Source organism: Trametes versicolor (genome assembly GCF_000271585.1).
Source record: "Trametes versicolor FP-101664 SS1 unplaced genomic scaffold TRAVEscaffold_3, whole genome shotgun sequence".
NCBI classification, from domain to species: Eukaryota; Fungi; Basidiomycota; class Agaricomycetes; order Polyporales; family Polyporaceae; genus Trametes; species Trametes versicolor.
The window spans coordinates 3207732-3220224 of NW_007360323.1; the positions used below are offsets into that span (position 1 = coordinate 3207732).

Below are 12493 nucleotides of genomic sequence, written 5' to 3' on the forward strand. Positions count from 1 at the left end.
CTCAGTCAGCGTCCTCTGGACGTCACATGCCCTCTTCCTATACGCTTACTCATCGTCCTCCCCAGTAGTATATAAGGAGGACTCTGCAGGCCTCTGCTCTTCAGTCGTTCTCTCACAGACTGAAGAGTAAGTCCCATACTACCTATGCTTTCTTACATGTTTACTTACTAGTACTTGTAGCCTCTCTTTGTGCGGCTTACAGGTACAGTACTATGCAATCATAGTCGTTCTCTCACAGACTGAAGACCTCTCTTTGTGCGGCTTACAGCCTTCCAGGTTCAGAGTTCATCAGCCGTAGCCTTTGCGGACCCAGATTATGATGACATATGCTCCAACTGGCCTTCAGACTCCACAGAGGGCTCGGTTTCGGGCGATGACTATGCCGGGAAAGAGGCCCGATGGTTGGAATTGTCCTGTCCTTGTTGGCGGGAACCGCTTGAGCTGCCGTGCTCGAACCGTGAGGGTCGACCTGCAACACGGATCGATGATCTGTACTCCCAGCGAGCTGAGGAGCTGCTGGAAAAGTACGCACCCTATTGCTGTGCAGAAGCCGGCCTTGACGATGAGGACGGCTATAACGGGAATGTGTACCGTACGGCCCCCGAGCTTCATGTCGTGATGCACTGGAAGTTTGATACATTACTCGAGTCGAGCCGCCTCAAGGACCCAATGTTTGACTTACCGAGATGGTACAGGCAACAGGTCGTGCACCAGTTCGCACCCGAACACCAGCAGTGCTTCCTGTCATCCACTGGTGAGTGCATGGGGTATGCGCTCGCAGACGGAGCAGCACGCATCCTTGAAGACGAGGTTCCCTGGCCACCCTTTGCACCTGGTGGATCGCCCCGTTACGAAGCATGGCAGATCAGCGGGAGCGTGCGCGTCATTGATCACTATCTGGACATCAGCATCGACATCCCGGACGTACTGTTGGAGAATGTCTGGTTCGACTTACCTAACTTCTATGCTCGCCATGCTCGTCGTCGCCTCGTACCTTCATCCTTCTCGCAGGAGGACCTGGAGGGCGAGCTGGACGTTTTGTTTGCGCCGTGCGACGAGTTGGTATTGCTTGAGTTGTGTGCGGCCGCAGTCGCCGCTGGTGACGGTGGTGCACTCGCCGCCATCCAGCGCAATGCCGCCGCGCCGCGTGATTTCAAGCGCCTCATCCCCGAGCCTGCGGTCGTCGTTGTGAAGATCAATGGACAGTCCGCGCGGGCGTTACTGGACTCTGGCTCCCTGTCGGACTTCATGTCAGCGAAATTTGCGCATCAGATTGATGCGAAGGTCTTTGAGCTCGCAAAGCCCTTGCCCGTGCATCTGGCTGTTCAAGGTTCGCGCGCGAAGATCAACTATGGCTGTAGGGCGGTCATGGAGTATCAGCGCACACGTTCCGATCGGTACTTCGACATAGTGAACTTACTAAACTATGACCTGATCCTTGGCACCCCCTTCCTCTACCAACACCGCATCTCACTCTCCTTCAACCCCACAGCCGTGTTGGTTGGAAGCGACAAACCCCTCGCGATCGAAGGCAAACAAGTGCGCGTTCTTGAATCCCGCGCAGCCGACGTTCGCGAGGGCGTGCTAGATGCCGCGCGGCAACAACTGCGTGAGTACGCCGCTCCAATCTGTCAGGAGGCGAGCGACTCACCACTACCGCCTTTGCGCGCTATCAACCATCAGATACCTCTCAAGGACGAGCACAAGATCTACTCGTGGCGCCCCTCGAAGTGTCCGGATGCTCATCGGGCGAGCTGGATGGAGAAGCGAGATGCATATCTCAAGTCCGGTCGCTGGCGCATGACGAACGCCCGCAACACTTCACCGATGCTCCTGCTGACAAAGCCGGGGACGGGCGTGAAGGGTGTTCCCCCTAAACTCCGTGTGGTATGTGATCTCCGTGAACGGAACGCCAATTGTCACAAAGTGACCTCTCCTCTCCCAGACATGGAGGGAATCCTACGGCGTGTCGCGCGTCATCGCTTCCGGACGTTGATCGATGGCAAAGACGCCTACGAGCAGATTAGGATAGAGCCGGCACATGTCGAGCGTACCGCAATGGCTACCCCCGATGGGAACATGATCAGTCTCGTGTTGCAGCAGGGTGATTGTAATGCGGTAGCAACTTACCAGAGCCTCATGAACTATATCTTTGGCCCGTACATTGGTGTGTTCATGGACGTCTATTTGGACGACATCGCAATCTACTCGAACACACTTGATGAGCACATTAAGCACGTCAAAATTGTGATCGACATACTAAAGCGAGAGCAGCTGTTCTTGAGCGCATCAAAGCTGCATTTCCTGTGTGACGAGTTGAAGATCCTCGGTCGCGTCGTCGACCATGATGGTATCCGTATGGACCCAGATAAGGTCGACTCCGTCCTTCATTGGAAGGTGCCGACGAACAAGGAACTCCTGCGTGGCTTCCTGGGCTCGGTCGGCTACCTCGCGGACGACATTGCCACGGTCCGAATCCCAATGGGCATCTTGACGTCGTTGACAGGATCTGATGTATCCTTCAAGTGGGACTTCACCCATCAGCGTGCATTTGATGAAATCAAACGCCTGGTTCATACTCACCGCAAGCACCGGCGAGTACCTCTGGATTACTCGCCTACTGCGCCGCGGATCTGGTTGGTCACTGACGGCTCCCATGGCGGGATCGCAGGCGTCGTCACCCAAGGCGATGACTTCCGCCGTGGTCGCGTTGCGGCATTCTTTTCGGCGAAGCTTTCGTCTGCACAGATGAATTATCCTGTTCATGAAATTGAGATGTTAGCGGGCGTCGAATCCATGCTTCGTCACCGTGACATACTGCTTGGGTGTGCATTCACTTGGGTCACCGACCATAAGGGCCTGATACACTTGATGGAACAGCGTAACCTGTCGGGACGTCAGGCACGATGGATCGAGAAGATATCCGAATACAATTTCACCATTGAGCATGTTCCTGGTGTCGAGAATGTCCTGGCAGATGCTCTGTCACGGATGTACTCGAACGATCAGCCTGGCACCGTCCGCGCCCCATCCGAGTATGTCACTTACGATGACACGGATACAACCGCAGCTCGCCTGCGGTCGAGCTCGCTTTCGACACCTGTGTTGGTCGATCTTGAGGGACGCGCCCTTACAGAACTGGCGGCCGCTGCGATGGACTTGCGACGGTCACAGCGTCAGTCAAAACCCGCCCGGGTGCGTGCTGATGATTTCGAACCAGTTGCACCAGTTGCGCCGCGTGCGCCTCTCGTCGCCCATCCTCGGAGGCCACGTCGCGAGCCCCACGTCGCGGAGCTTCCTGCAGAGAGCGGGCGCGCAGAAGCGTCACACGAATTTGCAAAATGCATCAAGCGCGTCGTTCTCCACGGTCCTCGTGAACAACGAGCGGAGGGCGGGAGTACCGAGCACTCAGACAAAACTGTAGACGCACGAAGCAGCAGTCCTGAAGCTCCCCGTGTCGGGGAAAAGGACACTGAGGAACCAGTCGCAGAAATGGCAGCCGAGCCCGGAAATCTACTTGACTATGTCGCTACCGCAGGTGATGGCTTACACCTCGAGGCGACAGTTCGGGGTCGGTACAAGGAGGACACCTTCTTTCAAACAATCCTAGACAATCCACGTCAGCATAAGAACTTCACCATTGATAACGGCCTGGTCTACCTCAAAGACGGAGGGCGTACACTCCTTTGTGTTCCGCACATCATCGTGAACGGCCGGAACGTCCGTGAGATCGTGATTGCGCACGCTCACTCCCTCTTGGCTCATCTTGGCATGAGCAAGACAGTCAGCCTTCTGCGGGACCACGTGTGGTGGAAGAACCTACCGTCGGATGTGCAGAAGTACTGCGATACCTGCATGACCTGTCGCCGGAGCAAACCGGCGAACCAGAAGCCTTTCGGGCTCTTGAACCCTCTTCCCGTGCCAAGCGCTCCCTGGGAGGCCATTGGAATCGATTTTGTTGGGCCTCTACCTGAGTCGAAGGATCGGGACGCGTCCTATGATGCAATCACAACGGTGATTGATCTACTCACCGGTATGGTGCACTTGGTACCCAGCCGTACCAACTACCGCGCCCGAGATGTCGCGGAGCTTGTGTTCGCGGAAGTGTATAAACACCATGGACTACCTAAAGCGATCATTAGCGACCGTGACGTGCTATTCACGAGTGCCTTCTGGACGCACCTGCACTCTCTCATTGGAGTCGAACTCAGGATGTCAAGCGCGTATCATCCAGAGTCGGATGGTTCGACGGAGCGAGCGAACCGCACGGTGTCGCAGATGCTCCGTCAGTGCGTGGACGCTTCCCAGCGTGACTGGGTCGCTAGACTGCCCGCAATCGAGTTCGCCATTAATCTGGCCCGCTCTGAGTCTACGGGGTTTGCACCGTTCTTCCTGAACACAGGACGTATGCCCCGTCCCTTGATCTGGGATCAGCCGGCTTCGGACGAATACCCAGGAGTGCGCACTTACGCCCAGAAGGTGAAGCATGCCGTCATGGCTGCGCACGACAGCTTGATCGCAGCACGGGTAAAACAGACCCGCGATGCCAATCGCAAGCGTCGTCCTGCTCCGTTCGCGAAGGATGACCTGGTTTACTTGTCGACGAAGAACATTTCCCTGCCAAAAGGGTTAGCCCGCAAGCTGGCGCCGAAATTTATTGGACCTTACCGGATCGTCCAAGATTTCGGCAACAACTCATTCAGGATTGAGCTGCCTCCGAGTCTGAAACGTCGCGGCGTGCACAACGTGTTCCATGCATCGCTGTTGCGTGTTCATGAGCCAAACGACGACCGCCTGTTCCCAGGCCGTCTTGACTCGCAAATCCTGGAACTCGAGGATAAGGACAATGAGTGGGCAATCGAGAGAATCAACTCTCACCGAGGTACCGGTGAGCAGGCCGTCTTCGAGGCGGTCTGGAAGTCAGGCGACCAAACCTGGGTGCCATTCAGTGCAGTATCGCATCTGAGTACCCTGCAAGCATACCTAGAGGCGGCTGGTGTGACGAATGTCTCAGACCTCCCGGAAGGCCACGGCCAGCCTCCCGATGACCCGCAGATCTTCGTCGGAGGTGTTGACTTCTTCCTGCGCGAATTCTTTGCCGCGCTACAGGATCCTATAAGAAGTCAGCACTCAGTCTCTCCTCATCCTTCACCCCCTCTCACCTTGCACTCGTCGCCCATCCACTCCTCGTCGCACCGTCTACCCACCCATCGTCTCCCTCCTCGTCGTGATGCCTCCGCTGGTCCACCCGAACGCGTCGATCCTCTCCACCGGCGAGGTCATCCTGCGGGATCCGACCACCGGCCGCTCCCACCTCTTCCCGCCGGCCATCGTCGTCCTCTTCCTCAGCCTCGACAAGGACTTGCGCCGCCGCCCGTTCAGCAAAGAACGGCAGCCCGTCCCGGCCGGCTACGAGGACTTTCAGTACCTCTGGTCCCTGGACACAGCCAATCAGTACCAGCTCTCCGCTCTGGACGACCCGCCCGAGACGATTCATACCACTCGGAAGCCCTCCATCCCGACGTCTACCATCCTCCCCCACGGCGATCCGTCCCAGGCGTCCGCTCCACGCCCGGCCGAGGAGGAGGACCTTATGCGCCGTCTCCTCTTGAACGCCGCCAAGCAGACCTTGAACGCGCAAGAGAGCGCTCGCCTTGGGTTCGAGTCCCGCGAGGCCAACCGCCAGCACAAGAAGCGCAGCGCCGCCTGGGCTCAGGCCATGGGAGCAGGACCATCGAACACGGGCGTCCTGGAGGAGGACAACCGTCGTCGTGGGCGCAAGCGTCAGCGGCAAGCGTCTCCGGCCCCAGGCGAGGCGGCCGGACATCCCATCTTCGTGCCGGACCACACTCCGGATCCGGGCGAGGTCGGACACCCCATCTTCGTTCCAGACGACACTCCCGCTCCGCAGGCGAATATGTTGGCCGCGGTGCCGGACGAGGTGGACGCGGTGGACGCAGCGGTGGAGATGGACGAGCTCATCGACGACCCTCAACTCATGCTCGCTGCTGTCGCTGTGGGCGTTGAGGACTTGACCGCCGGGCTCGACTTGGAGGACATCGATATCCTGGGCGACGCGGCCCTCTTCGATTAGGCCTCGTTTGTAGCTCGGTCCTGCTGAGGTATCGTGGTACGATACCTGGAGGGCGTATGTAGCGATGAGCGCTCTTCCTAATACGGACTGTTTCCTTTCCCGTCATCCTCCTCTTTTCGTATACGTTCCTTCACTCAACGCCTGGTCTTACTCCCTTCGTTCATCTGACCTCCTCTCCGTTCTTAGCTTACTCTTTGGTCTCACTCTCCGATTCTCCCCGAGGTCTCCCGAGCTTGTATAAATACTCTGCTTCTCTCTCTCTTGTACGGCAGTATTCTCTGTTGAATCGACAGACTCGTAACCTGTCCCTCTCAGCGTGAATCTCTTCCCTCTCGTGTCACGCCACCGCTCCTCTCGGATCGCGAACGTGACATCATCCGAGCGGCTCTCGATCATTGCTCCGCTAGGGCTATGGTTGTCCCTTGAACGCGCCGAGCTGAACACATGAGTTCCAAACACTACGCCATGCAGACACTTCACAGCTATGTAACTCTTTCGTATAGCAAAGCCTGAGCACGGTACATGATGCTGAAGTATGCTGAAATACTAGACGGGCGCTTGAAGCTTCCATTTTGAGCGTCATGTCGGAAACATATGCGGAAAATAACCGGATATGGGAGGGGAGGGGGGAAGGGGGTTCTTGGAAATCACCTTATGTCGGTAAACCGACCCTGGTAAACGACTCGATTCATGGCCCCCTCGTGAGTTGGCGTGCAAGGTATTCACGGGCGCCTAGATCAGGAGGGTTGGGTGAGATTGCCGAAATAGGCTAAGAAGTTGCCGGGGACTTTGTGGCGCTCCTGGAATTTGTACTCAACGCCCATATGCGCTATGTTGCGAATTGCAGTAAGAAGTTCCAACATAAACAGACGACCCGTGCTAGAATACAGACTAGGCGATCGACGTAGGTCTCTCGGATTGTTCCGATTCCCGCGACAGATCTGAGAGCTTATTCGGTTGCAGAGACGATCTGGACGCGCAATGACGGTCGTCCCGATGTCAGGGAAACCTCTCTAACTCGGGAGCGGCGACGTACTAGAGTTCCGCCGGGTCGTCCTGTCAGCCTCTCCTCTACGACAAAACTCTGCGGTCGCAGCATTTGTCGCCTTACGCCGTGACACGTCCACCCCAACGTCACCAAAATACTCTGCGAGGACTCTCCATTCCCTCTCCGAGCCTCCCTCTGCCGCCCCTCCTGTGCTTGTCTTCTTCCGTCTTTCCCTCTTCACACCGACCTTCACCGCGTAGCGCGCCCGAGGAGCTTGTGTCAAACGAACCACCTCCACGACGATCGAGCAGCCCGCCGTGTGCGCTTGTTTGTTCGCAGTTCGAGTCGTATAAAGCCCCACCGAGCGCACGACGTCCCGCCCGCCTCTCTTCTTCTTTTTGTTTTTTGCTTTCGCCCTCGACGGGCACAGAACCTCCTTCTACACACCCCACGCTCCCTCAGTCTCCTCTCCTGCCATAACCCCCCTCTCCGCGTGCGCCTGCACTCCGCACTCATCCTCATCATGTCCTCCTCGTCAGAGCTCCGCCACCCGGCGTCCCTCCTCCCCCGCTCCTTCCACAACCGCGAACTCGTCCAGCTCATGTGCCAGCCCGTGTCGTACGACATGATCCAGTACATCGCTCTCCAGACCACCCGCGCCATCACCCTCGCCGAGGAGCCCGCCACCATCGCCGCCCTTCCCACCCCGCCACACACCCCGAGCAAGCCGACGCCCGCGGAGCAGCAGCAGGCACAGGCGGCTTCCAAGCTCCCGAGCCTCCAGGACTTCATCATCTTCATCTGCCAGAGCTCGCACGTGCAGGTCCCGACGCTCCTTGCGACGCTCATCTACCTCGAGCGCCTGCGGACGAAGCTTCCGAAGATGGCCAAGGGTGCGCCCGCTCACGTGCATCCGTCTCGTTAGCTACTGACCGCATATACCCCGCATATAGGCATGCCGTGTACACGGCACCGGGTGTTCCTTGCGACGCTCATCGTGGCTGCCAAGTACCTCAACGACTCGTCGCCGAAGAACAAGAACTGGGTCAACTACGGGCGGCTGTTCGAGCTCGCCGAGGTGAACCTTATGGAGAAGCAGCTGCTGTACCTCCTCAACTACGACCTCCGGTTCGACGAGGAGGAGGCTCTCCGCCACTTCGCGCCTTTTCTCCCGAAGACGCTGGCTTCGTCAGAGCCCACGGCGAAGGAGACCCGCGCTACCGCCGTCACTCGTGCGAAGGCCCGCGTGCAGGCGCATATAGCCGCACCCCCGCCCAGCCCTGTCGACAGCGGCTCGTCGACGTTGCCGTCCCCGGCGGCAAGCCTTGCGAGCGTCCAGAGCTTCGTCAAGCGCCTGTCTTCGCAGTACCTCAACGTGCCTACCATCGACACTGAGTCGCGCCCGAGGAGCCTGTCCCGTACGTCGTCCAGCAGCACGCTCGACAGCGCGCGGAGCCACAGCGAGGACTCGGAGATGGGTGGCCTCACGTGCGACAGCGGGTCCTCGTCCCCGTCGTCCATCTCGTCCGAGGGATGCGGGTCCGACCGGGAGTTCGAGGTCGAGATCTGCGAGGGGGCTGCTGGCGAGGCCATCGGTGAGCGCAAGAAGTTCGCGCTGCAACCTACCGCGTACTCCGCATACCGCCACAGGCAGGGCCGCAAGGTGTCGACGGCATCTACGTGCACCATCCGGAGCGACGTCACGATGGCGGCGGGCACCGCGAGCGAGCTCAAGCGGCTCTCAATGCTCGTCGGCCCGAGCCCCGGTCCCTCTCCTATGTCGTCCCCCAGCTGCTCCCCGTCACAGGCCGTCCATGAAGCCCTTCTTCCCGCCAGGCCTGGTGGTCTGGGGAGGGGTAACCCTCGCGCGAGCTCATTCCCCGAGGGTCCGTCCGTGGCACCGTCGTCGACGATGCCCTCGATCTCGAGGGCTGCAGGTGGTAGCTTCCTGAGCCGGATGTGGGCTGCGACCAAGGGTCAGGACCGGGACGGCGGTGTAGACCGCGAGATGGATGGCCAGAGCCAGGGACAGAACAGCGCGTTCCGCCGACTGGCACACTCGAAGTCGGCGCTGTTCCGCAGCCAGCAGGCACAAGTGGTGGACGTATGATATACACCCGCGATCTAGGACGGAGACGACGACGACGCGACATGAAGACATGACATGAGAAGCATGCAAACACACATGCCGCCCTTTTTCTTACCATCAGGGGGTTTCAGTGGGACACGGACCTTTTTCGAATTGTGCTCGCCTTGCTTTGATTTGTCGCGACCCGTTCACTTACCTTATTTTCTCTTCGCCTTCGCCTTCTTGCTGGACAACCTACCTACCATACCTTACATCCTTCTTACTTTATTTTCTTCGCCACACCCTACCCTACGTCGTTCGACGACACACCTTTTACTTACACGGACACTTCACCTAGCTACCCCCACGTAGCATCGCGGCGCGCTTTTTTCATTTCGTCTTCGTTTGCGCCCGCGCCGACGGACTATTCCGCACACACTACGCCCTTACCCTCCCTTCCTCCTCCCCATCCGCACAGACCCTTCCCCGCGAGCGCGTGCGTGTTGCTTGTAGCCATACTATAACCCCGCCCCTCCCCTGCCCCGAGAGGGAGGCGGCCATACCCGCATCGATGTAGCCTAGACGATACCCCACCGGACGCATGTATCTGTAGCACGTGTACAATGCATGGCTGTATCGCTCTTCTCTCGTGCTTCGGTGCATGTACGGGGATTCGAAGGCGCGTGCAGGACGCGTGCAGACCACGGGCCGGGGGAGAGGAGGATGGAGGCGGACGCGTGACGTAACGCTGCTCGCTGCTGCGGGGAATTGCCGGGCGGAGAAACGCAGGCGCCGCCGTGCAGCTCGCCAGTCCGACCTCGACTCGGGCTCCTCGCCACGCAGCCCGCCACCATGCTCTGCTCGATACCACCACACGCCTAGATATACCTGCTTTCCTCGCGCTTCTCCCTAGACTCTCCTTCTGCCTCTCAATCTACAAGTGTACTCTTACACCGCGATCTAGTACGGCCGCTGCTCTTACACCTTGATCTACGAACGCTACTCGCGCCGAACTCGCCTCCGAACACCACAAGTCCAATGAGCGCGAGCGAGATTCTGCGCGGGCTCACCCTCGCCGTCGCGGCCGACTGGGCGACGACGCTCGGCCTCATCTTCGGCGGATGCTGCAGGTGCGTCCTCCGCCGTGCGCCCACGAGCGTGCGCCCCCGAGTCCGACGCTAACCGGACTCCCCATTGCAGCAACGCGCTCACGCTCGAGCACCTCACGCGCTCGCACCCGCACGCGGGCTCGCTCATCACCTTCGCGCAGTTCGTGCTCATCTCCCTGCACGGCCTGCCCAAGTTCCTCGTCCTCGGCCGCGGTCGGTGGGGCGTGCCGTGGCTACGGCTGCGCGCGCGGCGGACGCCGCTCGCGCCGTACCTCGCGCAGGTCGCGCTGTTCTACGCGGTGTCGCTGCTGAACAACGCCGCGTTCGCGTACGGGATCCCGATGGCGGTGCATATCATCTTCCGCTCGGGCGGGCTGGTGGTGAGCATGCTCATGGGGTGGTTGCTTGCGGGCAAGCGGTACGTCCTTGTGTTTTTCTCCGCCGCAAGTTGGATGCTGACTTTAGAATGATGCAGGTATAATATTGCGCAGGTTTTGTCTGTGCTACTTGTAACCGCGGGGGTGTTCCTGACCACTCTGTCCGCCGCATCATCCAAGAGCAAAGCACCTCCGTCGCCCTCAGATGCCGAAGCCGACTCCGCGTCCGAATCGCTCGCAGGCTTGTCGAGAGAGCAGTGGCGGTACGCGTCTGGCATCGGGCTCCTCACGCTCGCACTCGTGCTCTCCGGCCTGCTCGGCATCGTGCAGGACTGGACGTACGCGCGGTACGTGCGCACTCCAGCACCCGCGCCCACAACGTCCAACGGAACCGCAGAGAAAGTTGGCACCGAGCCCACGAATGGGCACGCGAATGGACACACAAACGGACACGCGAACGGGCATACGAAAACGCCCGACGTGGCCGCAACGGCGCCCGCAGCAGGACGCGACGTGGAGCCCTGGCAGGAGAGCATGTTCTACCTGCACTTTCTCTCCCTCCCGATGTTCTACTTCGTCCGACACGACCTCGCTGCGCAGGCGCGCGCCCTGCACGCAAGCCCGCCGCTCCGCATCTCCCTCCCTCTGCCCCCGTCTTTCCTCGCCAAGGCCCAGCACGCGCTCACGCTCTACCCGCCATTCGGGCTCTCGCAACCCCCATCTTTCCTCTCAGAGAAGGCGGTCGCCATAAGCGTGCCTGGGGCACACGCGACGCTCGCGCTGACGGCGGCGACCGCGCTCGTGTGCGTCGCGGGCGTCCACCGGCTGACGGCGCGCGGCGTGAGCGCTCTCGCGGTCACGCTGCTGCTCGTCGTGCGCAAGGCGGCGTCGCTCGTGCTCAGCGTGCTGCTGTTCCGCGCGCAGGGCGCGGCGGTGAACGCGGGCGTGTGGGCGGGCGCGGGGATGGTGTTTGCGGGCACGATGGGGTACGCGGCGGGCTCGCGGAAGGCGAGTAAACCGGCGAAAGTGGATAAGGAGAAGAGGGAATGAGAGTGGATCGGACTGGACTGGGGACGGGGGCGTTCTGGGTGCTTATATGCGAACACTTTGTATACCATAATAACATCCACCATAGTACATCCGTAGAACCATAGCTCTTGTAATATTTACAGGGAACGGCGCTGCTGTACACACATAGATAGAGGGCTGGGCCGAAACATCGAGACTACACAGCATACATAACAGAACTCGGAGAACAACAACAGGGTTTTCGAATTTCAAGGTATGATCAAGCGAGGCCAGGATAGAGAGCAGGAGATATCTGGACGGGTATCGGCGATAGCAATAGTGGTACATAGCACTGGGGGTGAGGCGAAGGATAGCAGCGAGAGTATGAACGGAGAAACAACCTGAGAGAGCTTGGCAAAAAGAAAACAGGGAGAACATGACAAAGTGCGCCAATCTATGCAGGTATATGCAACCTGCAGGCAGTCAGTAAATTGCAAAAGTGCAAGGTAGAGCGTACACAGGAGATCCTGCGTAGTGGGGTATGTGTGGGTGCCGGCCACGGGGAGCGGCAATCCATGGGGTTATCGTGAGTTTCCTTGGGAAGCTAGAGCCAAGTCGTAAAGCGAGCGTTGCGGGCGTAAAGCGGGTCGTGAGGGTCGTAAATGGGCGATGATGTTGGTGGCGGTTTGAGCATAATTGCGCGGTCCCCGTGCCGGATCCTTCTTGCCCTTATGAGCAATCGGAGGGAGGCGCGCTGGATGATGGGTGGCGTTGTGGATTGTTGTCCGCTGCCGGCGCACACGGACGCCAGTTACCACTGGAACGGCAACATGGAGACGAACAGGCCGA

The 12493-nt window shown here is 59.3% G+C and overlaps 7 protein-coding genes across 7 annotated transcripts; all 7 read left to right on the forward strand.

The window, feature by feature from the left end:
- Positions 1-618: 618 nt before the first annotated feature.
- TRAVEDRAFT_115206 (uncharacterized protein) lies at positions 619-1788 on the forward strand (the record flags this gene model as incomplete). The annotated part of the gene is made up of 1 exon (XM_008037681.1): positions 619-1788. A coding segment is annotated over one exon (1170 nt), but the record flags the coding sequence as incomplete, so codon positions are not given.
- A 1704-nt stretch (positions 1789-3492) lies between these two features.
- On the forward strand, positions 3493-3816 carry TRAVEDRAFT_117256 (uncharacterized protein; the record flags this gene model as incomplete). Its single annotated transcript, XM_008037682.1, has 1 exon — positions 3493-3816. A coding segment is annotated over one exon (324 nt), but the record flags the coding sequence as incomplete, so codon positions are not given.
- Positions 3817-4695: 879 nt separating this feature from the next.
- Positions 4696-5001, forward strand: TRAVEDRAFT_89262 (uncharacterized protein; the record flags this gene model as incomplete). The annotated part of the gene is made up of 1 exon (XM_008037683.1): positions 4696-5001. A coding segment is annotated over one exon (306 nt), but the record flags the coding sequence as incomplete, so codon positions are not given.
- Positions 5002-5230: 229 nt separating this feature from the next.
- On the forward strand, positions 5231-6094 carry TRAVEDRAFT_18669 (uncharacterized protein; the record flags this gene model as incomplete). The annotated part of the gene is made up of 1 exon (XM_008036555.1): positions 5231-6094. The coding sequence occupies one exon, from the start codon at positions 5231-5233 to the stop codon at positions 6092-6094; it is 864 nt and encodes a 287-aa protein (XP_008034746.1).
- Positions 6095-7707: 1613 nt separating this feature from the next.
- TRAVEDRAFT_79485 (cyclin-like protein) lies at positions 7708-8253 on the forward strand (the record flags this gene model as incomplete). The annotated part of the gene is made up of 2 exons (XM_008037684.1): positions 7708-7975; positions 8036-8253. Coding segments are annotated over 2 exons (486 nt in total), but the record flags the coding sequence as incomplete, so codon positions are not given.
- Positions 8254-8977: 724 nt separating this feature from the next.
- Positions 8978-9597, forward strand: TRAVEDRAFT_27546 (uncharacterized protein). The gene has a single exon (XM_008036686.1). The coding sequence runs from the start codon at positions 8995-8997 to the stop codon at positions 9190-9192; it is 198 nt and encodes a 65-aa protein (XP_008034877.1). The 5' UTR covers positions 8978-8994; the 3' UTR covers positions 9193-9597.
- Positions 9598-10126: 529 nt separating this feature from the next.
- On the forward strand, positions 10127-11860 carry TRAVEDRAFT_57272 (UAA transporter). Its single transcript, XM_008037024.1, has 3 exons — positions 10127-10280; positions 10351-10677; positions 10735-11860. The coding sequence occupies exons 1-3, from the start codon at positions 10189-10191 to the stop codon at positions 11684-11686; spliced, it is 1371 nt and encodes a 456-aa protein (XP_008035215.1). The 5' UTR covers positions 10127-10188; the 3' UTR covers positions 11687-11860.
- Positions 11861-12493: the final 633 nt, after the last annotated feature.